General features: G+C 47.0%; 1 protein-coding gene and 1 long non-coding RNA gene across 2 annotated transcripts in view; one reads left to right on the top strand and one right to left on the bottom strand.

Moving 5' to 3' along the window:
- Nucleotides 1-13186: 13186 nt before the first annotated feature.
- Nucleotides 13187-27591, top strand: part of LOC309542636 (maestro heat-like repeat family member 5) — a gene marked incomplete at its 3' end in the record, with an annotated part of 55376 nt that continues 40971 nt past the window's right edge. The window contains exons 1-4 of the mRNA XM_082241449.1: nucleotides 13187-13478; nucleotides 16468-16838; nucleotides 18508-18647; nucleotides 19338-19448. Of these exons, the coding sequence (XP_082097575.1) occupies nucleotides 13288-13478; nucleotides 16468-16838; nucleotides 18508-18647; nucleotides 19338-19448 (813 nt within the window). The 5' untranslated portion in view covers nucleotides 13187-13287. The remainder of the gene's footprint in view (nucleotides 13479-16467; nucleotides 16839-18507; nucleotides 18648-19337; nucleotides 19449-27591) is intronic.
- Nucleotides 24625-25473, bottom strand: LOC309514325. Its single transcript, XR_014211926.1, has 2 exons — nucleotides 25055-25473; nucleotides 24625-24789 (listed from the first exon to the last, which is right to left on the bottom strand). It is a non-coding gene; the product is annotated as an uncharacterized lncRNA (long non-coding RNA).

Genomic DNA, 27591 nt, shown 5'->3' with positions numbered 1-27591 from the left:
AGCATGTCCACAGCCATTGACAACAACCAAAATGAATAGTTTCTGGTGAATTTTCCTTAAATCGTCTTGTCTCAATTTTTTTTTTTAGGGTTTATCATTGCAATCGTGAGCTAGATACTGCAGTTTTTGATTGTGGTGACCTGCTATTAATTATAATTAGTTAAAGTTGTTTCTATATGTAACAACAGCAGCTAAGATTCTGTATGCGCAGAAATGGAAGGAAAAAGAAGTTCCAAAGAATGACTAAGTAAGATAATGGACTATGCAGAACTGGCAAAATTATCAGAAAAATTAAGAGAATCTAATGATGAGTGAACGAAGCTTGCCCCGGGGACAGTGGGTCATAGAATCATAGAATCATAGAGTTGGAAGAGACCACAAGGGCCATCGAGTCCAACCCCCTGCCAAGCAGGAAACACCATCAGAGCACTCCTGACATATGGTTGTCAAGCCTCTGCTTAAAGACCTCCAAAGTAGGAGACTCCACCACACTCCTTGGCAGCAAATTCCACTGTCGAACAGCTCTTACTGTCAGGAAGTTCTTCCTAATGTTTAGGTGGAATCTTCTTTCTTGTAGTTTGGATCCATTGCTTCTCTTTTGAAGCAAGGGGCGGCGGGGAGAAGGATCTATACAACTATGTAACATGCAGAAAACAGCATTTTTAGAGAAATCAAAGACTGGAACTGAGGGAAGTCGGGGGTGGGTTCTGTGGGGGGAGGGAGGGGGAGGGAGGAAAAATGGGGGGAAATAAGGATGATATGTTTCTGGATAATATGTTTTGTTTTAATTTTGAATAAAAAGTTATTTTTTTAAAAAAGAGTCTTGGGCTCTGCCGACTGAGCTGTCCCAGCTATGTATCCTCATTCCCCCATGAACCACAGAAGCAATTTATCATCTCTGCCTGACAACATCAGCTGCGCTTGGAAGAAAAACAAACCCGCCTTAAGGGAAGCCCGCATGCATAGGCTCCAAGATGAGACCCAAGAGGCCCAAAGAAAAGAAAAAAGGAACTAAACTAAGCAGTTGAAGAGCACCGTGACCCCCCACCTGTGAGATTCATGGTCCAAAGGGAACCTGAGCCCCAGCCTCCCAGACCGACATTCTAAACCAGTATTTCTCAAACTTGGGTCCCCAGCTGTTGTCTGGACTGAAGTTTGAGAAACACTGCTCTCACCCCTATGCCACACCACGTCTACACTGACTGGCTGCTGCTCTCCAGGGCTTCAGGTGGCCATGGTGGGGGTCTCTCCCAGCCCTCCTTGGAGATACCAGTGGGGATTTGCATGCAACATAAATGCTCTGGTCTCTGCACGAATCCTTCAACAGGACTCTTCCCAGGTGGCTTCCCTGACCCTGTAGAGCCCAATCACACCTGCGTGGTGGAAATCTTATAGCAAGCTTGGCTAGGTGTACAGGTGTATATGCCTCTGAATATCAGTTGCTAAAAAGTGCAGGTGGGCAGAGTGCTGTTATGCTCATGTCTTGCCTGCAGGCCAGTGGCGTAGCGTGGGTTGTCAGCACCCGGGGCAAGGCAAGTAATTTGCGCCCCCTAACCTGTGGATTTGTGCCCCCTCACCCTAACCCCCAGATGTTGTGCCCGGTGCGGCCGGCCCCCCCTGCACCCCCCACGCTATGCCACTGCTGCAGGCTCCCCAGAGGGGCATCTGATTGGCCACTGGAAAAAGAAAATGGGCCATTGGCCGGAGCCAGCAGGTACCTCTTAGAGATTCTTGGATGTGGCCTCAAAGGGTCATCTAGTCCACCCCCTGCAATTCAGGAATTGCAGCTGAAGATTCCCTGACAAATAGCCACCCAGCCTCTGTTTAAAAACCTCCAACCGAGGAGAGTCCACCGCTTTCGGAGTGGCTTCGTTCTACGGCGAAACATCTTTTTCTGTCAGAAAATCCTTCCTAATGTTTAGCTGGAATCTCTATTTGTGTAATTAGAATCCATCAGTTTCTGATACATGGTGTTTTCAAGTCCTCGTGAAAGTTCATCAGCATTGTAGTGTGAATTTCTCCTAATACACACACTTTTGCAAAGCATCTTTCCCTAAGACAACAAATTTGTGTATGTTAGTTTCACTAATATATGCATTTCTGTGCACACCTCACCCTGGCCGGTGCATTTTTGTAGGCATTAAATGGCTGGAAAATTGCCATATGAAATTCTAAGAAGTGTGAATTTTGAAGGATGGTTATGATCTGCCTTGTGTTTTGTTTCCAAGACTGTGGGTTGGGCAGATTTTCCTTTAAATGTGAATTCCTCCCCATTTCTGTGTCTAGTGTATGTGTATATTTGCAGGAACTTGTCTGTGCTTTATAAGGGATAAAGTTCTATCACTTCTGCAGCCAGCAAATCTTGCTTAAAAACATAGCATTAAAATTTACAGAAGTCCACTAGGGGGCAGTGCGATAGCAAACAGCAAGCACTTTTTCTGAAGCACTGGATCTGATGAAGACCACCTTATCTATCATGGGCATTCAGTTTTGGAAGATTTGTTCCTTCTTTGCATAGTATTTGCATTGCTAATTCTGGAGTTCTGGATTGTTCTTGCTCCTTATTAAATAGTATCCATCTTAATTCCCTCTGCACCCACCCTGCTCAAAGTTTTATCACTGATTTACGATGGACATAAACACTTCAAAAGCTGCATGCTGCTTTCTGGCTGAAAAAAAGAATGTTTACTATGCACAGAGCAAAGTAATAAGGCTAGCCAATGGCAGTGGGGAGCAAAAGTCCAGACCTTTGACCCCTCGAGGTTTTCAGCCGTGCCTCCAGAAGCATGACCAATGCCCAAGACTTCCTCTCCAGCCTTCAATGTGATTTTTGGGGAAGATGGATCTCCTTGACAGCTGCCATTCAGAGGATGAACAGGGCTGTTCCACACTAACACACATCGCAGGCTGCTGACATTTGGGGAGAAAGGTGCTAGAAATTGCCCAGAGAGACTCCTCCACCTTCCTGGCCCAGCTGAGTCTCTGTGCTGTCCAGCTGGAAGAGGACGCAGAATCTGTGGAGCTGGGTCCCTCTTTGAAACAGAAATTCCCCCTGATCCTTTGCAAGGCCCTGAATCCTTCAGGACTGCCTGCAGCATTGCACCTGCTTCTTCTAGGGAAGCGCTGGGGTGTTAGGCAGTCGGTTTTTCTGCCCCACCTGAGGGGCGTAGGAAGGTGATGGGCTGCATGTCCATGGAGAATGTGGTTCTGCCCAATTCTGAATTTATCGGGTTAACCACAAAACAGGAAAATCCGTATTAAATGGTGGGGAAGTGTGGGCTGGCATTTTGATGAGGGCAGAAAAATCTGGATGATGATGATGATGATGATGATGATAGATAATGGGTGTTATGTATTGAGTTGAATAGGATCCAAAATGCAGCAGTCTGATTGGTCCTAGAACAATAGGATTCAGAATGCAGCAGTCTGATTGGTCCACAGGAGCCACCCAATCCAGCTCCAGGTGGAAGTGAATCCGCAACCTGATTGGCCTACAGGAGAATCCCAGAATTAGCCAATCACGTGGGGCCCATTGTGTAAATAATGTATATAAAGCAGACATCCTGGGGGAACTATGAGTTGGATAAAGAGCATGAAATCCACTCCGAGTATATTTCAGGCTCTTTGTTGGAAAAACCCTGGAGAGCTACTGCAGGTCAGTGTGGACAGTACTGTGCTCGATGGGCAACAGGTGGTATAATCTGACCCAAAGCAAATAAGTCATGACAAAAAGTGACTTTATGATTGTTATGTAATGAGTTGAGTAGGATCCAAACTGCAGCAGTCTGATTGGTCCTAGAACAATAGGATCCAAGAAAGTAAAACTCCAAGGTGGCTGTCACCGGTGGAGGCAAAGGCCATTAAAAAACTTAATATGGAGGCCAAATGGCCAAGATATGGAGAAATTTTGGAACAAGAAGGGGATAGATGGAAACTGCAAAGTTTTGAAAAACTAAAAGGGAAAGTGAGAGACTGGTTTCATTATTGTCAAATAATGGAAGTGTTTAAAACAGATAGAAAAATTGGCTTCCAGGTGGAAAAATCAAAATTAGAGACTGATTTGTTAGAATCCAGCACTAAGAATTTGTCAAGAATGTATAGCTTGCTGTTGGAATGGAATACACAAGATGAAGTGGTTAAGTCTGCAATGATTAAGTGGGCACAGGATATTGGTCATAACATTTTGTTTGCTGACTGGGAAAGGTTGTGGACCACAGGTATGAAATTTACGGCGTGTAATGCCTTAAGAGAGAATATTATGAAAATGATATACAGGTGGTACATGACCCCAGTCAAGCTCGCAAAAATCTATCACTTGCCCAACAATAAATCTATCACTTGCCCGACAATAAAATAAAATCTATCACTTGCCCGACAATAAAATAAAAATCTATCACTTGCCCGACAATAAATGTTGGAAATGTAAAGAAATTGAAGGAACATTCTTTCACCTTTGGTGGACGTGCCCAAAGATCAAGGCTTTCTGGGAAACGATCTATAATGAATTGAAAAAGGTACTTAGGTACACTTTCCCTAAGAAACCAGAGGCCTTCCTCCTAGGCATTGTCGGCCAATTGGTGTTAAAGAAGGACAGAACATTTTTTATGTATGCTACAACAGCAGCAAGAATACTCATCGCAAAGTACTGGAAGACGCAAGAATTACCCACCGTGGAAGAATGGCAACTGAAGGTGATAGACTATATGGGACTGGCGGAAATGACGAGCAGAATTCGTGACCAGGGAAGAGATACGGCGCAGGAAGATTGGAAGAAATTTAAAGAGTATTTAAAGAAATATTGTAAAATTAATGAAGGTTAGAAAAATGCTGGATTGGGTATTAAGGGGTTAAAAGCGGTAAGGGATTATTAGAAGAAAATATTTTTTTAAAAAAAATAAGTTAAAAGTAGGGTAAGGATTTGCTGACAATTGAATTTGAAATTGGAATACAGAAAGGGAAGGTATGAGGAAGTCGTGAAAGTAAGCTAAAAGAAAGTAAAAACTGGAGTTATACGTGTGTGTTTTTTGTGTGTGTGTTTGTTAGTATGTTATTGTTATGGTGTTGTTATGGTATTGTGGTGATTTGTTAAAACTTTAATAAAAATTTATTTAAAAAAAAAATAGAACAATAGGATCCAAAATGCAGCAGTCTGATTGGTCCTAGAACAATGCAGCAGCATGATTGGATGGCAGGAACCACCCAATCCTGCTCCAGATAGAAGTGAATCCACAATCTGATTGGCTTACAGTAGAATTCCGGAATTAGCCAATCATGTGCAGCCCATTGTGTAAATAATGTATATAAAGCAGATACTGTGAGGGGACATTCATTCATTCCTCCTCACCACTATGAGCTGAATAAAGAGCATGAAATCACTTTGCGACTCTGAGTATATTTCACTGGCGACGAGGATGGGATGAATGAATGTCCCCTCCCAGCAGAAAACCAGGAGGAGGAAAGGTCAGAGGAGTCCCAAGGGAACAGAGGGGCAGTGAGGCCCATAGACCAGGAGGGGCCAGCAGGAGAGGCAGAATCAGTAAATACAGAGAGGACCTGTGAGGCCGAAAGGACACCAGAACCAGAACCACGACTGAGCGAGCCGGTTGCGCCAGACCAAACAGGCCCATCACAGCCAGCATCCTTGGAACACGAGCCAGAACCTGGAGCCCGGACCAGGGAACACCCCAGGCCGCAACGCACACGTAGGCTGCCGGCGTACCTTGAGGACTATGAATGCGACCTCCCGGGCAGGACTGGAACTTAGAGGGGAGGGGTGTTATGTACTGAGAACAATAGGATCCAAATTGCAGCAGTCTGATTAGTCCTAGAACAATAAAATTCAGAATGCAGCAGTCTGATTGGTCCTAGAACAATAGGATTCAGAATGCAGCAGTCTGATTGGTCCTAGAACAATGCAGCAGCATGATTGGTTGGCAGGAACCACCCAATCCTGCTCCAGATAGAAGTGAATCCACAACCTGATTGGCTTACAGTAGAATTCCGGAATTAGCCAATCATGTGCAGCCCATTGTGTAAATAATGTATATAAAGCAGATACTGTGAGGGGACACTCATTCATTCCTCCTCACCACTATGAGCTGAATAAAGAGCATGAAATCACTTTGCGACTCTGAGTATATTTCAATGATAAACAGCTGTGGGCTGCATGAAGACATATGCCCATTTATCATCCCTGAACCATCCAACATTCAGTTTCATTGGCCAGCTGTGTGTTCTGAAGTTAGTTCTTCCTTGTGGGTTTTTAAGCAGAGGTTGGATGCGTCAGGTGTGCGTGCAGGAGCCAGGCACTGTGACCAGAACTGGGGCCTTCCTAAATTTGTTCTGAAGAGGCAAGACGCGGCCGCACAGGTGAGGCCGATTGGTAACTCACAGCACCTGGTGGCAAGAGCCGGGAAGGGTTATAAGGTCAGCATTTTCCCTTCGGCTCTTGGCCACAGCAACACGCTCCCTGCCTTGCTGCATTTGGTTCCTTGACTCCTTGCTCCTCAGACCCCTGCCTTCGTGACTCCGCGCTTCCTGATCCTCAGACCCTTGGCTTCTTGACTCCTGGCTCTCTGACCCTCAGACTCTTGGCTTCCCAACTCCTGACTTCTGGACTCCTGTTCCTGCTCCCACCCCATCTTGCCCCCGGTCCCGATGTCCCCAGCCGGGACTTCGATCGCCCGTGAACCATGACAGGGTGGCCATCTGTCATGGATGCTTTAGCTGAGCTTCCTGCATTGCTGGGGATTGGACTAGATGACCCTCAAGGTCCCTTCCGACTCAAAATTCCCTGATTCTGTGAGCGAAGGAGAAGAACTTTCCTCTGACACTACCCCACAGATAACAACTCCTATCTGTCCCTGCCAGCCGTCCCTACAGCCTTCCGTCGGTCAAGGCCTCATCTGAGCTACCCTGAACTCTTCTCCCTAGGAGGGAGGCTGGGCAGAGAATGAGTAACTTACCCAGGTGACACACAAGGCGAGCATTTTGGCCAGAGATGGAACTGAATCTCCCCCATCTAAATCCGTTCCTCTTTATCATGGTGCTGCCAGGCCAGCTCAACCCAGATGTCTCCTATTAAGTTGTGGGTGAACATATCAGACGACGCAGCGATTCTTCAAACAGCTCTTGTTTATTCACAGGCCAAAACAGAACTGGGCTGAAGGGTTCAGTCATCCTGCTTATATAGAGCTCCAGTACAACGTAACTATAACAATTTTCTAAAACTATCCAATCACTGAAAGCCACTTTCGATCCCTTATTTGCATAACTATCTACAGTATCCCCCTGCTGGCCCAGGGTGAGAACTTCAGTGCATAACATCTCCTCCTTGCTCCTTCCCTCTCAGCTTCCTCCTCCCCAAGTCCCAGCACCACTTTGACTCCCGTGGGGCTGGAAGGGACCCAAAGGCCATCTACTCCAGCCCCACCTGCAATGCATTTCCTCCCTCCAACAAATCACTCTGGACAGCTTTTCTGGTTGCATTCACCTGGGGTGGGGAGAAAATGACTTCTCGTGCTTCAAAGTTCACTAGGGAGAAGAGACGCCGTCCAGTTGCCAGTCCTCTGAAACAGCAGGGCTTGAGCTGACCTCTTCGACGTCTGAGGTGCCGGAACAGAGCCCAGGTTCCATCTGCTGGAAGGTCTATTATGGGCTGGCTCTGAAGTCATTGAGGTTACCTGCCCAGTAGCTTGAGCGGTTATAACTATTTTTAAAATTATATTTTATTGTTTCAATATTTTAAACATATACAGTCATACCTCGGGTTACAGATGCTTCAGGTTGCGTTTTCGCAGGTTACGGACCGCCGAAAATCGGAAGCGCTAAATCACACTTTGCGTATGCACAGAAGTGGCGAATTGCAAGCCACGCAGCCGTGGGTTGCGAACGCTGCAGGTTGCGAACGTGCATCTCGCACGGATCACGTTCGCAACCCGAGCGTCCACTGTATAGCCAAAAGACAATGTAGTCGTTTCTCTTATTTTTTGTCGACTTCCTACCCTGTTTTCCATGGAGTTGTTTCTCTCCTGCTCAACCCCTTCTTCTATCTGTCAAACCATAATAACAATATTATACAGTGGTGCCTCGCAAGACGAAATTAATTCGTTCCGCAAGTCTCTTCGTCTTGCGAGTTTTTCGTCTTGCGATGCACGGTTTCCCATAGGAATGCATTGAAAATCAATTAATGCGTTCCTAGGGAAACCGCCTTCAGACCAGGTCCGGGGACAGTCTGTCCCTGGACCTCTTCTGAAGGCTGGGGGGGGACAAGGGCTTTTCTTCCCACCCCCAGCATTTTAAAAAACCCTGGGACAGCGGAGGACTTCTCCGCTGTCCGGGCGATCTTAAAATGCTGGCGGGCGGCATTTTAAAATCGCCCCGGGACAGCGGAGGACTTCTCCGCTGTCCGGGGCGATTTAAAAGCCCCTGGGGAGGCAGGCAGGGGTGACAAAGACTTTTGCCCCCCGCCAGCCTTCAGAAGAGGTCCTGGACCTCTTCTGAAGGCGGGCGGGGGGCGAAAGTCTTTGCTCCCTCCGCCTGCCTTCAAAAGCCCTCCGGGACAGGCAGGCAGGGGGGAGCAAAGACTTCAGAAGGTGTCCCCTGCCCCCCGCCCGGCTTCCGGGCGGCGGCGGGAGGTATCCCCTGCCCCCCGCCCGGCTTCGGAGCACCGGGAGAATCGCTGCGCTTCCCGCTGTCCCCGGACCTCTTTTGAAGCAAGGGGCGGTGGGGAGAAGCGATCTCCCCGCAGCCCCTTGCTTCAAAAGAGGTCCGGGGGCAGCGGGAAGCGCTTCCCGCTGTCCCCGGACCTGGGGCTGCGGGGAGAAGATCGCTTCTCCCCGCCGCCCCTTGCTTCAAAAGAGAAGACCCGCTGTCCCCGGGGCAAGCTTCGTTTTTTATTCAAAATTAAAACAAAACATATTATCCAGAAACATATCATCCTTATTTCCCCCCATTTTTCCTCCCCCCCCCCACAGAACCCACCCCCGACTTCCCTCAGTTCCAGTCTTTGATTTCTCTAAAAATGCTGTTTTCTGCATGTTACATAGTTGTATAGAAGAAGAAGAGAAGAGTTTGGATTTGATATCCCGCCTTTCACTCCCTTTAAGGAGTCTCAAAGCGGCTAACATTCTCCTTTCCCTTCCTCCCCCACAACAAACACTCTGTGAGGTGAGTGGGGCTGAGAGACTTCAAAGAAGTGTGACTGGCCCAAGGTCACCCAGCAGCTGCATGTGGAGGAGCGGAGACGCGAACCCGGTTCCCCAGATTACGTGACTACCGCTCTTAACCATTACACCACACTTGCTTCAAAAGAGAAGACCCGCTGTCCCCGGGGCAAGCTTCGTTTTGCGAAGCAAGCCCATAGGGAAATTCGTCTTGCGAGGCAACTCGAAAACGAAAAAACCTTTCGTTTTGCGAGTTTTTCGTCTCGCGAGGCGTTCGTCTTGCGGGGTACCACTGTAATCTAATTACTTCTGCTGCTCATAGCTAAAATCCTGCTCACGAGTTCAACGTACTATAATGTGAAAAAGGCCACAAAACACTCATCATTAGATTCTCTTAATTTTTCTGATAATTTTGCCAGTTCTGCATAGTCCATTATCTTACTTAGTCATTCTTTGGAACTTCTTTTTCCTTCCATTTCTGCGCATACAGAATCTTAGCTGCTGTTGTTACATATAGAAACAACTTTAACTAATTATAATTAATAGCAGGTCACCACAATCAAAAACTGCAGTATCTAGCTCACCATTGCAATGATAAACCCTAAAAAAAAAATTGAGACAAGACGATTTAAGGAAAATTCACCAGAAACTATTCATTTTGGTTCTTGTCAATGGCTGTGGACATGCTGTAACATTACAGCACATGACTCTCCCCCCCAAATAAATCATGGGAACTGTAGTTTACCCCTAAACACAGTGCTATAGGTACCAGTGCAACACATGACTGGCTTATCCTAGAGATCACTGCGTGCAAAAACTTGCAGTGCCAGAAAATGATGTTGAGCCTAATATTTACCCTGGAATCCCAACCACCTTTCCCAGAACAATGTACGACACCCTGGACTCAGCTATACAGCTCCAAATAGAACATTTTATTTTATTTTAAATATATATTTTAATTAATTTTTCATTAATAACCAATATGAGCCACAGGGGATGTGGGTGGAGCTGTGGGTAAAACCTCAGTGCCTAGGACTTGCCGATCGTATGGTCGGCGGTTCGAATCCCCGCGGCGGGGTGAGCTCCCGTCTTTCGGTCCAGCTCCTGCCCACCTAGCAGTTCGAAAGCACCCCTAAGTGCAAGTAGATAAATGGGTACCACTTTATAGCGGGAAGGTAAACGGCTTTTCCGTGTGCTCCGCTGGTGCTGGCTCGCCAGAGTAGCTTCGTCACACTGGCCACGTGACCCGGAAGTGTCTCCGGACAGCGCTGGCCCCCGGCCTCTTAAGTGAGATGGGCGCACAACCCTAGAGTCGGACACGACTGGCCCGTACGGGCAGGGGTACCTTTACCTTTTACCTATGAGCCACATTATTACAATATCAAATCATGCCAAATCATAATACAATTTATAAAGCCAATTATACATTCCAAATTAAACAAATTGGGTGACTTCCCATGTTCTGATCATCCGGAGATCATTATTCCTAAATCCTGCACAGAATCTCATATATAATCCAAATACACCAATTCCGATCTTGATCCTTTCTTCTCAGCCAGTGTGGTGTAGTGGTTAAGAGCAGTAGTCTCGTAATTTGGGGAACCGGGTTCGCGTCTCCGCTCCTCCACATCCAGCTGCTGGGTGACCTTGGGCTAGTAATACTTTTCTGAAGTCTCTCAGCCCCACTCACCTCACAGAGTGTTTGTTGTGGGGGAGGAAGGGAAAGGAGAATGTTAGCCGCTTTGAGACTCCTTAAAGGGAGTGGAAGGCGGGATATCAAATCCAAACTCTTCTTCTTCTTCTGTTTTTGCAGCCACTGGTGTAATGATTTCACTCGTATTCAAAAAATCCTTCTCCGTTAACTTGCAAGAGGGATTTAACACCTGTAGGAGACAGTGCCACAAAACCTCACAGTATTTTACAGTCTTTCGTTTGAAGAACTCCATAGGTAGATTCTAAAGTTCTTGTAAAGTCCCTGTTACATTCCATTTACAATTGTAATCCAATAGTAAATTCAATCCATTAACAGTTTCTTGGTTCATCTTCAGTGAAGGTTTGCCGGATCATAAATCAGCAAATATAATGTAAACAAAGTATATATATAATGGGAGCAGAGAGCACGTTGGACTTGCTGTCAGCTGTGTTATCTTGTTAAAATTATCCATGACAATATTTTTTTTAAGGAAAAACAGAATATAAAAGCAGGTCAAAGTAGGACAACATACTCTGCCTTCTATTCTCTGATACCTCTGAGTAAGGAAGGGTCAATTGGGAGTTGGCTAGACAGGCAAATGAAACTCAAAAGCCCGGATCTAATTCGTCAGTGTGCACAATGAAATTATTCACTGTTTATTCTACTCCCAGGGTAGGTCCTCCGCTGTCCCGGGCGATTTTAAAATGCCGCCCGCCAGCATTTTAAGATCGTCCTGGACAGTGGAGAAGTCCTCCGCTGTCCCGGGGTTTTTTAAAATGCTGGGGGTGGGAAGAAAAGCCCTTGTCGTCCCCCCCCCCCAGCCTTCAGAAGAGGTCGGGGGACAGACTGTCCCCAGACCTGGTCTGAAGGTGGTTTCCATAGGAACGCATTAATTGATTTTCAATGCATTCCTATTGGAAACCGTGCATCGCAAGACGAAAAACTCGCAAGAAGATAAAACTTGCGGAACGAATTAATTTCGTCTTGCGAGGCACCACTGTATATATACATGAATCTTGGGAAAGAAGAAAGTACGGTATATGAGGATGACAGTAAGGAACAGCATATGCAGATAATGATTACATGGAAAACAAAACAGCACATGTTTATGCAATTGCTTTCATATACTGTTCCTTACACAGTACACTACTCCCTTCCTCGTGATTCATGTATATGTTTACGATCCATCGACCTCCGTCTGCTACCATATGTTTTCAAGCCTGTGAACCTCCGGGGAAATTCTTTCCCACAGCTAGTCACATCATGTGATGTAAACAAGCTACCAGTTTGCAGTTTGCAGCTGCGCTGCTCTCATATCGTAACAGTATATACAATATGCTGTTGTTCTCCCTTTGATATCTTTACGCTCACATCGTTCATGAACTAAAATCCATTCACTCATCTCAAGCGACGCTCCCCGGCCCCTCACAACAGCCCTGCAGAGTAGGGCGAGGGGCGAGAGAGAGAGCGAGGCTGGCAGGCCCAGGTCCCCCCGCCCTGGGAGTGGGGGCTTCCCCGTAACCCCCGGGCCTGGCTCCGCACTCGGCGGGGCGTCTTTCCTGAGGCAACGGAGGCGGCTCTCTGCACATGCTCAGGAAACACGGCAGCCTTTGCCATCGTTTATCACCGGCCCGCCGTCAAATTACGATACAATATGATACGATAATCTTTATTGTCATTGTCCCATACAGAACAACGAAATTGAAGAAATCTACACCAGACATTCAGAAACCAACAAGCCTGTTATCCCAGCTATCGCAGCCTGGTTAGCCCCCTAAAAACTCTGATACCCCATAATTAAATACAGTATACTCCCACAGAAACTCCTTACACTGCATTTAAAACCAAAATCGCATTTGGCTAGAAACTGTTTCTCAGGCGGCTAGTCCTGGTCTTTATAACCCTGGACCTTCTTCCAGAAGGCAGAAGCTGAAAGAGATCATTTCCGCCCCCTGCTATCCCTTCTCCTCTCGCCACCCCGCGACCTCGAGTCCCTCCTGAGGTAAAGACACAGCCCAATGAGCAGCCACAACCGCCATCTTGAAACAACCGCCACTCCCAGCATCCGACCTGCCACGCCCCGCACGCCTGACTCTGACCTCCATTAGCTAAAGTGGTGCTTCAGGTTAAGAACAGTTTCAGGTTAAGAACGGACCTCCAGAATGAATTAAGTACTTAACCCGAGGTACCACTGTATAGTTAAAGCTATGGTTTTTCCAGTAGTGATGTATGGAAGTGAGAGCTGGACCATAAAGAAGGCTGATCGCCGAAGAATTGATGCTTTTGAATTCTGGTGTTGGAGGAGAGAGATTCTTGAGAGTCCCATGGACTGCAAGAAGATCCAACCTCTCCATTCTGAAGGAAATCAGCCCTGAGTGCTCACTGGAAGGACAGATCCTGAAGCTGAGGCTCCAAGACTTTGGCCACCTCATGAGAAGAGAAGACTCCCTGGAAAAGACCCTGATGTTGGGAAAGATGGAGGGCACAAGGAGAAGGGGACAAGAGAGGATGAGATGGTTGGACAGTGTTCTCGAAGCTCCCAGCATGAGTTTGACCAAACTGCGGGAGGCAGTGGAAGACAGGAGTGCCTGGCGTGCTCTGGTGCATAGGGGTCATGAAGAGTAAGACATGACTAAACCAGTAAACAACAACAACAACACACAGCTGTAATTCAACCAGTGTTTAATTGCTTTTTAATTGTTGATTTTCCCACCTGGCCCCAATATTTTTAGCTTGCCTTATCTTCATCCGTGAGCTGCCTTGAGTCCCCGTCAGGAAAATAAATATGTGATCATTCTAATAATAAATTCAAGCCAGGCATTTTTCATCCCTATATACAATGCTGGCAAAAGAGGAAGGCCACCCATAACTTAGAGTGAGGAGGTGAAACAAGCATATGATCCTCGGATGAAGGGTGTCATAGAAATTTGATGAATTTATTTTACTTTAATAAATATAATAATGATATTGCCTTGACCTGCTTGGCCAAAAAATCTCACATGGCTTTTGGATCCAGCAAAACCCAGGGGGACCGCAGTGAAACTGCAAGGCCACACCTGCACACACCTGGCCCATTGTCCCAGGCCAGGTGAGCAAGAGGTCTCCTTTCCACTGACATCATTGCACTCCTGATGTTGCCATAAATAACGCTGTGACCTCATGTCTCCAGGGGCTTGGGGGCCCCTAGCAACGGTGGTGAGGAGGAGCCACATTATCAGAGAGTTTTTATTTCCTTTTGCCCCCTGAAGATTACAGATCACAAAGAGGCGAAGGAGAATATCAGGTAAAATAACTCCTGCGCATTCAAACTGGCTGCCTCTGGTTGCTAACCTTCATTCTGACAGATTGTTATTGAACTGCCCTGGATACTTTCCTTTTTTTGACGAAGGGTGGTGTATTTTATTCCCTAAAAGAATAAAATAAATTGTGGGGTTGGCCAAATAACAGCCCATCATGATGATGATAATAAATAATAATAATAATAATAATAATAATAATAATAATAATAATAATAATAATAATAATTTTATTTATATCCCGCCCACCCCAGCCGAAGCTGGGCTCAGGGCGGCTAACAACAATCAAAATAGTTCAACAGCCTAAACCATTCATTATAAAATTAATTAAATCAAATTAAAATCAAATTAATGGCAACCATCAAGCAAAATTTTGTGCAGATTGCCAGAGGAGGGGGTCAGGCTGCGCCCTGACAAAAGGCCTGGTGGAACAGCTCTGTCTTGCAGGCCCTGCGGAAAGGATGTCAGGTCCTGCAGGGTCCTAGTCTCTTGTGACAGAGCGTTCCACCAGATTGGAGCCGCGGCCGAGAAGGCCCTGGCTCTAGTTGAGGCCAGCCTAACCTCTCTGAGGCCTGGGATCTTTAGGGTGTTTTTATTTGCAGACCGTAAATTTCTCTGCGGGACATACCAGGAGAGGCGGTCTCGTAGGTACGAGGGTCCTAGGCCGTATAGGGCTTTAAAGGTTAAAACCAGCACCTTAAACCTGATCCTGTACTCCACCGGGAGCCAGTGCAGCTGGTACAGCACCGGATGGATATGATCTCGCAGCGAAGACCCCGTAAGGAGTCTCGCCGCGGCATTCTGCACCCGCTGGAGTTTCTGGGTCAGTCTCAAGGGCAGCCCCACGTAGAGCGAGTTACAATAATCCAGTCTGGAGGTGACCGTCGCATGGATCACAGTGGCTAGGTCAGGGCGAGAGAGATAAGGAGCCAACTGCTTAGCTTGGCGGAGATGAAAAAATGCCGCCTTTGTTATAGCTGTAATCTGCGCCTCCATAGAGAGGGAGGTATCGAAGATTACACCCAAACTCTTCACAGATGATGCTGGCACTAATTGCACCCCCGCAAGAGACGGGAGTTGCCCCCTCAATCCCATATCGCTCCGTCCCAGCCAGAGGACCTCTGTCTTCGAAGGATTTAACTTCAACCGGCTCCCACGTAACCATCCAGCCACAGCTTCCAGACATCTGGTCAGTGTATCTGGGGCCGAGTCAGGATGGCCATCCATCAACAGATAGAGTTGGGTGTCATCGGCATACTGATGGCAACCCAGCCCAAAACTCCGGACAAGCTGGGCGAGGGGGCGCATAAAGATGTTAAAAAGCATCGGGGAGAGAATCGCACCCTGAGGTACTCCACACACCAAGGAGTGGCGCGATGACAATTCCCCCCCAAGCACCACCCTCTGTCCCCGACCGGAGAGAAACGAGCGCAGCCATTGAAGGACTGTGCCCTGGATCCCCACGTCGGCAAGGCGGCGGTCCAGGAGTTCGTGATCGACCATGTCGAAGGCTGCTGACAGGTCTAGAAGAATCAGCAGCCCTGACCCGCCTCGATCCAGCTGTCTGCGGAGATCATCTGTTAGGGCGACCAGAGCCGTCTCGGTCCCATGACCAGCGCGGAAGCTGGACTGGAATGGATCGAGAGCAGATGTTTCATCCAGAAACCTACCAAGCTGTTCAGCAACCGCTCTCTCAATCACCTTACCCAGAAATGGAAGATTCGAAACCGGGTGGTAATTGGATAGATCTAAAGGATCTAATGATTCCATAAAGTTTGGATTCAATTTGCTCCAGGAGTTGCCGTCGCTTAGCCCCAGAACGTGTTTTCATCCCTAAAGAATCTCAGTCTTAGGACAGGAGAACTAATGAAGGCAAGGAGGCCTCTGAACATATGCAAAGTGCCTTTCCTTTCACCACTTGAGTTGCAGCAAGCAATTCCTACCCCTTGTTGCACACCAACCCAATCACCTTCTTCTTGCTGCTCCAGCCTGACACTCTGTAACTATGGGAGACGCAAGACCCTCTTGGGGTGTTGATGGTGTGAACCCCTCCATCATAGGCTCAGGTTGCATAGATGTGTAAATAAACCATAGATCCTCAAGAGATCACCGTCTCCGCTGCCCCTCAATCCCAAAAGTAAACACAAACCCTGGGTGAATGCCTGGAACCCGTGGACTCTCGCACCACGGAGATTGGGTTGGCGTGCAGCAATAGGGAGGGATTGCTTGCTGCCTCTCAAGTGGTGAAAGGAAGGGGAGTCCAAAGGGGTTCCCAATGAGCAAACCAACCAGGGGGCCATTTCCTCTCTTGCAGGATGGCCTCCTTCCTGAAGAGGTTCCGGGGCCTGAAAAAGAAGGACCAGGAAAGTAATGAAAACATCCAGGAGAGCAACCAGGGGCAGCGGGACAAGGTGGAGGCCCCGTCATCTAGTCTGCAACAAAGTGCCACCCACGACCCGGCTGGCAAGAGAACCTCCCAGCTCTTGCCCATGCTGGTGAAACCTTCCCAGTCACCTGCGGAGGCCAGGAGGAAATCTCAGGCCCCTCCGGTAGTCTTCCCAGACCTGGTCAAGCGTCAGACCAGCACTGTTCAGCCAGTCAGCAGCAGACAGGACTCCAGGCAGCAGCGGCACTTGTCCCTGGGGAAAAAGAAGAGCCCTGAGGATTCTGGGCCAGTGTTCCCAGGTGAGTAGGCAGACCCAGATCCCCTTTGGGTTCCCCTTGGCAAGGCCTGCGTCATCCGAGGCCGGGGTCTCTCTTGGTTTCCTTGATCTCTGGGCGCAAGTCCCACCCACCCCACCCCTCCTTTTTAAGAGGCGTGTAACATGGAGCAGGGACTTCCAGGTGGCTGCCCCTGTTCTGTTCTGCATTGCTGGGGGTTGGACTAGGTGACCCCGCAGGTCCCTTCAAACACTACAGTTCTATGATCCCTTCTCAGTTATGCCATGCATCTGCTATCTGCACTTTCCAGAAACCATTTTTCCCAGTTTGGTGAAAGGGGACAAATTCAACACAGCGCTAAGCAGATTGCCACATTTGCTCAGACATTTCTGCTTTCCTGGTGGGACAACCTACCCGCTCCTTCCCCCTTGCATGTTTTGTTCTGGGGGTTTGCCTGCCTACCCCTGAGCCAATTAGGGGGTGCTTGGGGGGCATATGGGGAGAAGAGAGGGTGGGGGAAGCCCAATTGTGCTAGCAGAAGTCCAGGGTGCATGGAACGTACACACATGTGGGAATCATAGAATCATAGAATCATAGAGTTGGAAGAGACCACAAGGGCCATCGAGTCCAACCCCCTGCCAAGCAGGAAACACCATCAGAGCACTCCTGACATATGGTTGTCAAGCCTCTGCTTAAAGACCTCCAAAGTAGGAGACTCCACCACACTCCTTGGCAGCAAATTCCACTGTCGAACAGCTCTTACTGTCAGGAAGTTCTTCCGAATGTTTAGGTGGAATCTTCTTTCTTGTAGCTTGGATCCATTGCTCCGTGTCCGCTTCTCTGGAGCAGCAGAAAACAACCTTTCTCCCTCCTCTATGTGACATCCTTTTATATATTTGAACATGGCTATCATATCACCCCTTAACCTCCTCTTCTCCAGGCTAAACATGCCCAGCTCCCTTAGCCGTTCCTCATAAGGCATCGTTTCCAGGCCTTTGACCATTTTGGTTGCCCTCCTCTGGAAGTGTCTTGTAATTCTGGATATGCAGGAGTTTACAGTGAAGAGCAACGACAAAGTAGTACTAGGAGCCGTGGGGAGCTCTTTCATTAAGAGGTCCCTGATGAAGGCTGGAAATGACCCTCAGCCACCCCAGAAAGACCCCTCCCCTGAAAGTTTACCCCAGTATGATAGACACCAGGTGGTGCCATTTGAAGCGTGCAGAGATGACATGGTGCGGCCACCCTTTGGGGCTGCCATTGCCGGTCCGAGGAGCTGAGCTGATGTGGCAGTTCTGTGGCCCCTTCCCCACGACCTGCTTCCTGAACCTTTGTCCGGATCCGTTTGCCAAAGTTTGTGGGGATGTTGAATGAGGTCAGCGAGTGAGCGCTCATCCCAATTCATTCGCAGGGAGATGAGACAATGTCGCTAGCTCCCACTTTCCATTCTAGTTTCCCTGTCACTTTTCCCACCACGAAAAATGTCCGATTTGGAGTCTGTTGGGGAGCGGGAAGTAGGTTCATTGTGCAAATCGCTTCAACCGAGCAACTTGACTCTGCCGACGTGCCATTGAATCCCATCTGGAAGGAGCAACTGGAAGCCCCCTGACAAAGAACTGACCTTTCCTCTCGTGTGCCTCACTTACTCACCTCTCTCTTTCTCTTTCTCTTTCTCTTTCTCTTTCTCATTCTCAAGAACTCTCAGATGAGAAATTTAGATACTTGTGGGCGAGTAAGAAGCTGCTGAGAGGAAGATCGCTCATAGAAAATTTGGAGATGATGGATGAGCGAGAAATTTTGGACACCATCCTCAAACACCTCCAGCCAGCTCCCCAGGTGCGTGTGATGCAGGGTAAAGGTAAAGGTACCCCTGCCCATACGGGCCAGTCGTGTCCGACTCTAGGGTTGCGCGCCCATCTCACTTAAGAGGCCGGGAGCCAGCGCTGTCCGGAGACACTTCCGGGTCACGTGGCCAGCGTGACGAAGCTTCTCTGGCGAGCCAGCACCAGCGCAGCACACGGAAACGCCGTTACCTTCCCACTATAAAGCGGTCCCTATTTATCTACTTGCACTTAGGGGTGCTTTTGAACTGTAGGTGGGCAGGCGCTGGGACCGAACGACGGGAGCTCACCCCGCCACGGGGATTCGAACCACCGACCATGCGATCAGCAAGCCCTAGGCGCTGAGGTTTTACCCACAGCGCCACCCGCATCCTTTATGATGCAGGGGAGAGATGATTTAAATCAAATCAATTTAAAATCATGACTCAAATCACTAGCCAGTAAGATTTTGGGAATAATAAATGTTCAGAGTTGTTTTTTGCAGTTATATCAAAAACTACTGATTTGGTTATACTGTTAGAAATGCATAGACAGATAATTATGATATTTCTAGTCTAGTCTATTTCTAGGCATGCATATTTTTTAAAGAGAAGACAAGTGGCAAATAAATGGCAACTGTTCTCTAGACAAAAAAACCGACACTTTTCTTAATTTTATTCCCTTTTCTTTCCGACTTTAAAAGCAGACCTCCAGTGTCCACAGAAAATCGACTATCTTGTCCCAGGATTCAGCTGCCTCAAACCTGAGAGCAGCAGTCCCTGGCCAGCAGAAGACCTCTAAGTCAGGACATGAGAAGGTAAGTTCTGAGTATCGTAGATGACACCGGGTGGGGTGGGGTGGGCAGCATACAATCTGAGGAAAGAAGAAGAGAGAAGTTTGACTTTCTTTCTTAGCACAGGCCTTGTACATAGCAGGGAGACACTGAACAAAACATTCAGAGGCAAAGCTCCCTCACAACTACCAAGCCAATCAGAGTGCAGGCTTCCTCAGTAAGCGTCAGCAAGCAAAACCTCTACCTTTCCCTTTTTTGGTTACTTGGCTTGAACATGAACACAATTCACCTGGAATGACCTCCTGTGGGAAGGGTGAACTTCCAGCAAAACATTTTCTTCAAGGAGCGTGGGAGGTCGTCCCCCCACTCCTGCTTAGCACACTCAGGCCCTGAGGGACAAGCTAGAGAGGGCCGTAAAAATCTGGTCTCCAGCTGTTTTTGAACTACAATTCCCATCGTCCCTGACCACTGGTCCTGCTAGCTAGGAGTGATGGGCGTTGTAGTCCAAAAACAGCTGGAAACCCAAGTTTGGGAAACCCTGATCTAACACTAATATTTTAAGGAGCTTTGAACAAGGGTTCTGTGGGGGAAGCAAGATCATTCATGGGGCTTCTAATGTCTGGTGCAGACAGAACTCTGGTTTCTTCTGAGCCCGAGGGTCCACAGCAGTTGGCTCCCCCTTTCCCCCTTTGGGAAAAGAGAGGGGGCAGAGCGTTTGGCAGTCTCCCTCATTGAGCAAGTTGACCAACTCTGCCTCAATTTCTTGACTTTAAGAAAGCCGGCTTCATAAAACTTCATAAAACTTAGGGAAGTGCTGGGTGAGATCCCATGGACAACAATACTAAAAGGAAAGGGAGTTCATGATGGCTGGGAGTTTGTTAAGAGGGAGATACTAAAAGCACAACGTCAGGCAATACCAATGAGACGGAAACATGGAAGGTGCCTAAAGAAGCCAGGGTGGCTATCTAAAGAACTTTTAACTGAATTAAGATTAAAAAAGGATGTGTACAAAAAATGGAAAAGGGGGGAAACCACCAAAGAGGAATTCAAACAAAAAGCCAGCACATGTAGACACAAAGTCAGAAAAGCTAAAGCACAGAATGAACTCAGGCTTGCTAGAGAGGTTAAAAGCAACAAAAAAGGCTTTTATGGGTATGTTCGTAGCAAAAGGAAGAACAAAGAAACTGTGGGGTCACCCAGAGGAGAAGATGGTGAAATGCAAACAGGGGACACAGAAAGGGCTGAACTACTCAATGCCTTCTTTGCCTCAGTCTTCTCCGATAAAGAAAACAATGCCCGACCTGAAGAATTTGGAGCAAATGATTCAGCAAAGGAAACACAGCCCAGAATAACTAAGGAGATAGTACAAGAATATTTGGCTAGTTTAGATGTATTCAAGTCTCCAGGGCCAGATGAACTGCATCCAAGAGTATTAAAAGAACTGGCAGATGTGATCTCAGAACCACTGGCAGTCATCTTTGAGAATTCCTGGAGAACAGGCGAAGTCCCGGCAGACTGGAGGAGGGCAAATGTTGTCCCTATTTTCAAAAAGGGGAAAAGAGAGGACCCAAATAATTACCGCCCAGTCAGTCTGACATCAATAGCAGGGAAGATTCTGGAGCAGATCATTAGGCAAACAGTCTGTGAGCACCTAGAAAGGAATGCTGTGATCACCAATAGTCAGCATGGATTTCTGAAAAATAAGTCATGTCAGACTAACCTGATCTCGTTTTTTGACAGAATTACAAGCCTGGTAGATGAAGGGAACGCAGTGGATGTAGCCTACCTTGATTTCAGCAAGGCATTTGACAAGGTGCCCCATGATATTCTTGTAAAGAAGCTGGTAAAATGCGGTCTTGACTATGCTACCACTCAGTGGATTTGTAACTGGCTGACTGACCGAACCCAAAGGGTGCTCATCAATGGTTCCTCTTCATCCTGGAGAAGAGTGACTAGTGGGGTGCCACAGGGTTCTGTCTTGGGCCCGGTCTTATTCAACATCTTTATCAACGACTTGGATGATGGACTCAAGGGCATCCTGATCAAATTTGCAGATGACACCAAACTGGGAGGGGTGGCTAACACCCCAGAGGACAGGATCACACTTCAAAACGACCTTGACAGATTAGAGAACTGGGCAAAAATAAACAAGATGAATTTTAACAGGGAGAAATGTAAAGTATTGCACTTGGGCAAAAAAAATGAGAGGCACAAATACAAGATGGGTGACACCTGGCTTGAGAGCAGTACATGTGAAAAGGATCTAGGAGTCTTGGTTGACCACAAACTTGACATGAGCCAACAGTGTGACGCGGCAGCTAAAAAAGCCAATGCAATTCTGGGCTGCATCAATAGGAGTATAGCATCTAGATCAAGGGAAGTAATAGTGCCACTGTATTCTGCTCTGGTCAGACCACACCTGGGGTACTGTGTCCAGTTCTGGGCACCACAATTCAAGAAGGACACTGACAAACTGGAACGTGTCCAGAGGAGGGCAACCAAAATGGTCAAAGGCCTGGAAACGATGCCTTATGAGGAACGGCTAAGGGAGCTGGGCATGTTTAGCCTGGAGAAGAGGAGGTTAAGGGGTGATATGATAGCCCTGTTCAAATATATAAAAGGATGTCACATAGAGGAGGGAGAAAGGTTGTTTTCTGCTGCTCCGGAGAAGCGGACACGGAGCAATGGATCCAAACTACAAGAAAGAAGATTCCACCTAAACATTAGGAAGAACTTCCTGACAGTAAGAGCTGTTCGACAGTGGAATTTGCTGCCAAGGAGTGTGGTGGAGTCTCAACTTTGGAGGTCTTTAAGCAGAGGCTTGACAACCATATGTCAGGAGTGCTCTGATGGTGTTTCCTGCTTGGCAGGGGGTTGGACTCGATGGCCCTTGTGGTCTCTTCCAACTCTATGATTCTATGATTCTATGATTCTATGATTCTATGATTCTATGATTCTGGCTGTCCCCGCAGGGAATACAAGGAGATCATCTGAACGCAACCTGCTGCTCAGGTTTTCCCCAGCCACTCTGGGCGGCTTCCAAAAGAATATTAAAATACTATAATACATCAAACATTAAAAGCTTCCTGAAACAGGGCTGCCTTCAGATGTCTTCTAAAAACCTGGTAGTTGTTCTCTTTGACATCTGGTGGGAGGGCGTTCCACAGGGCGGGCGCCACTACTGAGAAGGCCCTCTGCCTGGTTCCCTGTAACTTGGCTTCTCGCAGGGAGGGAACCGCCTGAAGGCCCTCGGAGCTGGACCTCAGTGTCCGGGCAGAACGATGGGGGTGGAGACGCTCCTTCAGGTATACTGGACCGAGGCCGTTTAGGGCTTTAAAGGTCAGTACCAACACTTTGAATTGTGCTCGGAAATGTACTGGGAGCCAATGTAGGTCTTTCAAGACCAGTGTTATGTGGTCTCTGCGGCCGCTCCCAGTCACCAGTCTAGCTGCCGCGTTCTGGATTAGTTGTAGTTTCCGGGTCACCTTCAAAGGTAGCCCCACTGTGGCGTAGGTGGGGTGCCAGAAAAGAGAACACCCTCTCCCAATTTCAGTCACGCAGGGTGGGTGGGGAGACCCATAAGAGGCTGCGGGTGCAGGTACTAGTTTTCTTAAAAAGCGGGAAGAACCTAGGGTCAGTTTATCTAGGACAAAAGTGTGTCGTAAGAACGAAAGAGGAGCCTGCTGGGTAAGAGCAGCAGCCTGCACAGTCCAGGATCCTTATCTCACAGTGGCCAACCAGATAGAATCATAGAATCATAGAATCATAGAGTTGGAAGAGACCACAAGGGCCATCGAGTCCAACCCCCTGCCAAGCAGGAAACTCATGGAACTTTGAAGTGTCAGGCATAGCCCTATTGGCTTTAGCCCAAATGTAGTAGAGTTTTCCTGCACAGCGAAGAAGCTAGTTGAGGTGGAAATGACTAGTCAGCTAGCCTCAGAATATTTACAGGATTTATTAAAAGGAAAAATAAAACCAGCAGAGTTTCTGCATACAAAGCAAAGCAAAATAAATCCTTTCTTTCTCTCGCTCTCTCATAACCATACACAGCACTTCTCCTAACACACCTAACACCAAACTGTGCTAGCATTCCTAGATAACAAGTTGAGTGCTGGTCGTTAACCAATCAGAGTAAGTAGTTTCTAGGTCAAGCAGACCTTGGCTTTCTGCCAAGAGTAAATTGACACTGCCTTGAGTTAATTGTGTGAAGCCAGAATCTGCAAGTTCCCACGAAATCAATTAACAGAACTGAACACCCCCTCACAGATTCTGCTGGACAATTAACATCAAATAACACCTATGTAGGAGATTATTTTTCCAGCAAACCTAAACCCTTGCACATTTGCTTGTTCTTTATCTTTGCCAATGGTTTAGTTAATACATCTGCTACATTTTCTTCACTTGATACATAAGTACAGGTGATTATATTGTCTTGTACACAGCAACGTACATTTTGGTATTTTACAGAGATATGTTTGGAACGCGATTTGAAACCCTCTGTTTTACTTAAGGTTATACAAGCTTGATTATCAATGTAAACTTGTACTGGTTCTCCACAATTTACATTTAAATCTGTTAACAAATGCTTGAAATAAATCACCTCGTTGCACAATTCACTCAATGCGGGGTATTCGGATTCCGTTGATGACACACTTACAACGTCTTGCTTGCGTGACCGCCAGCTGATTAAAGCTCCACCGACCATTATGACTAGTCCTGTGACAGATTTTCTATCTGGCAAATTTCCCCAGTCACTATCACAGTAGCAACTCAACGTTTCATCCTCGGAAGAATTTAATTGTAACGTATAGCCAATTGTCTGTTTGAGGTATCTCAGAACTTGTTTTACCCCTTTCCAGGCATTTAGTGTGGGTTTTGAGACCAATCTACTTAATATGCCTACTGCGTAGCTAATATCAGGTCTGGACCACTGTGCTAGATACAATAAACTTCCAATTACAGAGTGATATACATCAGGATGTTCAAATTCAGGACTCTCATCTAGGTGAAGTGTTTTTATGAAACCTGGATCCATAGGCACCGCTGCCCCTTTGCAATCCTGCATCCTGTATGTAGTCAGTAGTTGTTTAACTTTGTTCTGCTGACTAATTAGGCAGCTGCCATCTTGGGCCCAGCACACTTCCAACCCTAGATACGTCCTAACCGGGCCTAAGTCTTTCATTTTGAACTTACTGGACAATTGCTTGGCAAACCTTTTAGTTTGTTTATCTGTTTTACAGGCATACAATACATCATCTACATAAATCAGACAAAACTCTTGATCACTGCCTGTACCACGTACATAAACACAATTGTCAGCTGTACTCTGCTTGAAACCAAATGACACTAAGGCCTCATGGAAACACTTGTTCCAAGATCTTGCAGCCTGTTTCAGACCATATAGAGCTTTGTTTAATTTCAACACTCTATTGGAACCTGTCTCATAACCAGGCGGTTCAGCTAGATACAGGTCTTCTGATATTGATGCATGTAAATATGCAGTCTGGATATCAAAATGGTTTAACAGGAGTTTTCTCTTTGCTCCAAGCGTTAAAATCAGCCTTACACTGTCCCCCTTAGCAGTAGGGGGAAAAAATTCGTCATAATCTTTTCCAGGCCTCTGAGAATACCCTTGAGCCACTAAACGAGCTTTGTATTTGTACTTTCCTGTCACCAGAGGTTTAAGTTTGTACACCCACCTGCAGCCTACAATCTTTGCCCCCTCAGGCGCTGCTACTGGTGTAAAGACCTTGTGCTCATTCAGAGAGGACATCTCTTCCTCCATTGCCTGTTTCCAGAGCTCTGCCTCCTCTTTTGGTAACTTTAACACTTCCTGAAAACTCTTGGGTTCTGCAATTACACTAAACACATTTGCAGTATCTGGAGAAAAACGCACCGGAGGCACTCCTTTGTTTTGTCTTTTAGATCTTCTGGGAGAAAATTTTTCTTCTGACCCACTTTCCTCCTCAGAACTACGACCTCTCTTTTGTTGCTTAGCAACTGGTCTCTGGCTAATTCCACTTTCTTGAGAGCTCTTATCTGAACTTTCCTCCCCCTCATACTCTGATTCTCTATGTTTACCTTCAGAGTCATGAAGCTCGTGGGAAGGTTCAAACCAAACCTCAGTATTGGCATGTAGTCTCTCCCAGCCACTATGTTCACAAAAACTGGCATTCCTGGAGATCACAATGCCATTTGTCCCTTCAGCAAAATGGAAACCTTTTCCCAGCTCCTGGTAACCCACAAACACTAACTGTTTGGTCTTAGGGTCTCCCTTTTTCCTCATTTGTTTTGGAATTAATACCCAAGCTTTTGATCCAAACACATGCAAATGGTCAATTTTAGGTTTTTTCTGAAACAATTTAAAGTACGGAGTTGTACCTATTGTTTGATGAAAGAGCCTATTTTGGAGATAACACGCGGTGAGCATGCTCTCCCCCCAATAAGACATGGGCAAATCAGCATCATCAAGCATGGCAAACATCATATCTTGTAAAGATCTGTTTTTTCGCTCTGCAACGCCATTCTCCTCTGGGGGAAAAACGTTCGTTTTTCTATGCCCAATGCCACGCTTTTGTAACCAATCTCTAAAGGCATTTGACATAAATTCGCCACCTCTGTCCGTCTGTATCCTTTTGAGCTTAATGGACAGAAATCTTTCCACAGATGCCACCCAGCCTTTAAACTTAGTGAACACGTCACCCTTATTCTTCATGGGAAAAACCCAAGAGTAACGCGTGGGGTCATCCACAATTGTTAGTGAAAAACGCGCTCCACCCCTGCTTACAGCAAATGGACCAATTACGTCCATGTGAACCAGCTGTAGCGGTGACTCACTAACTCTGTCACTTCTGGGGTAAGAGACTCTGTGGGTTTTAACCTTTTTACAAACATTACAATCAAGGTGCTTGTTACAACTCTTTAAATTACCCCCATCAGCCAATTCAGACATTTTTAGTACACTTTTCCAGCAAGCATGCCCCATTTTCCTATGCAATAAGTGCACACAGTTGTCATGTATAGCTTTGTTATTCACTGCAGGCTGAGATTTACTGACTACTGCTGCAACTTGAGATCCTGCTTTAAGCCAAAACAAGCCTCCCTCTGACTTAGCAGTGCCTAAAATCTCACCAGCCTTCTTAATAATGCAACTGTCTCCTTCAAAATACACTTTAAACCCAGCTTTTAGCAAATAATCTACAGACATCAGATTTCTCCTTAATGAAGGCACACAAAGTACATTTTGCAGGCATTCACGAAGACAAGGAACAAAAACTGCACCCCCCGAAATCACTTCGGAAGTACTTCCGTCTGCTAGAGCCACCTGGCTGCGCTGTGCTGAGTTCTTGGAAACAAACAATTCATCTGAATTTACGATGTGGCGAGACGCTCCCGAATCGACCACCCAGACAGTTTGTTTCTCATCAGCAATCTTGATCTTGGCGGTCACCAGCTGAGCCGACTGTTTTTGTTTGAAGAATTTCTTTTTACGCTGCTGCTGATCTCATCTCTGCTCCTGCACCGGCAACTGAGACTTGACCATCTCCGGACATTGTCGTTTTAGATGCGTTGAAGACCCACATCGGAAACAACGCCTAACAGCAAACGCTGACTCCTCACCAGTACGCTGCTTTTGCTTCACCTCTGGCACGGCCTGAGAACTCCTTCCAAACCGCCCGCCAGTAGAAGCCTCTGCAGCCAATGACCTTTCTTGCCTCTTCTGCCATTCTTCAATCAAACGCCCAGTAACGTAACTGACTGATAAATCATGCTCCTGTATGCCTTCTAGAGACAAAACTAAATTGTCCCAGCTTTCCGGGAGAGAACTCAAAATAATAGCCACCTTCTCCTGCTGGTCTAACGCACAGTCTCTTTCCTGTAGCGCAGCAAACTTTAACTGTAAACTGTGTAGGTGTTCCTGCATTGTAACCCCAGGCTGTAACATTGCCTTGTACAATGCCTTGCGAATGAACAGCTTGGAAACCGCTGTCTCACGCACATGGAGTTCTTTAAGTGCTTGCCACACACCTCTAGCTGTCTTGATTCCCCTCACATACGGCAACTGGGAATCTTCCAGCCCCAAGACAATTGTGGCCCTTGCTCTTTGGTCTTTATCAAGGTCTTCATCATCAGGCTTCGTAGGAAACTTACTCACCACTTGCCAGAG

The sequence above is a fragment of the Podarcis vaucheri genome (assembly GCF_965113315.1).
Source record: "Podarcis vaucheri genome assembly, chromosome: 11".
Lineage (NCBI taxonomy): Eukaryota > Metazoa > Chordata > Lepidosauria > Squamata > Lacertidae > Podarcis > Podarcis vaucheri.
This window is presented reverse-complemented; position numbering and strand designations above follow the sequence as displayed.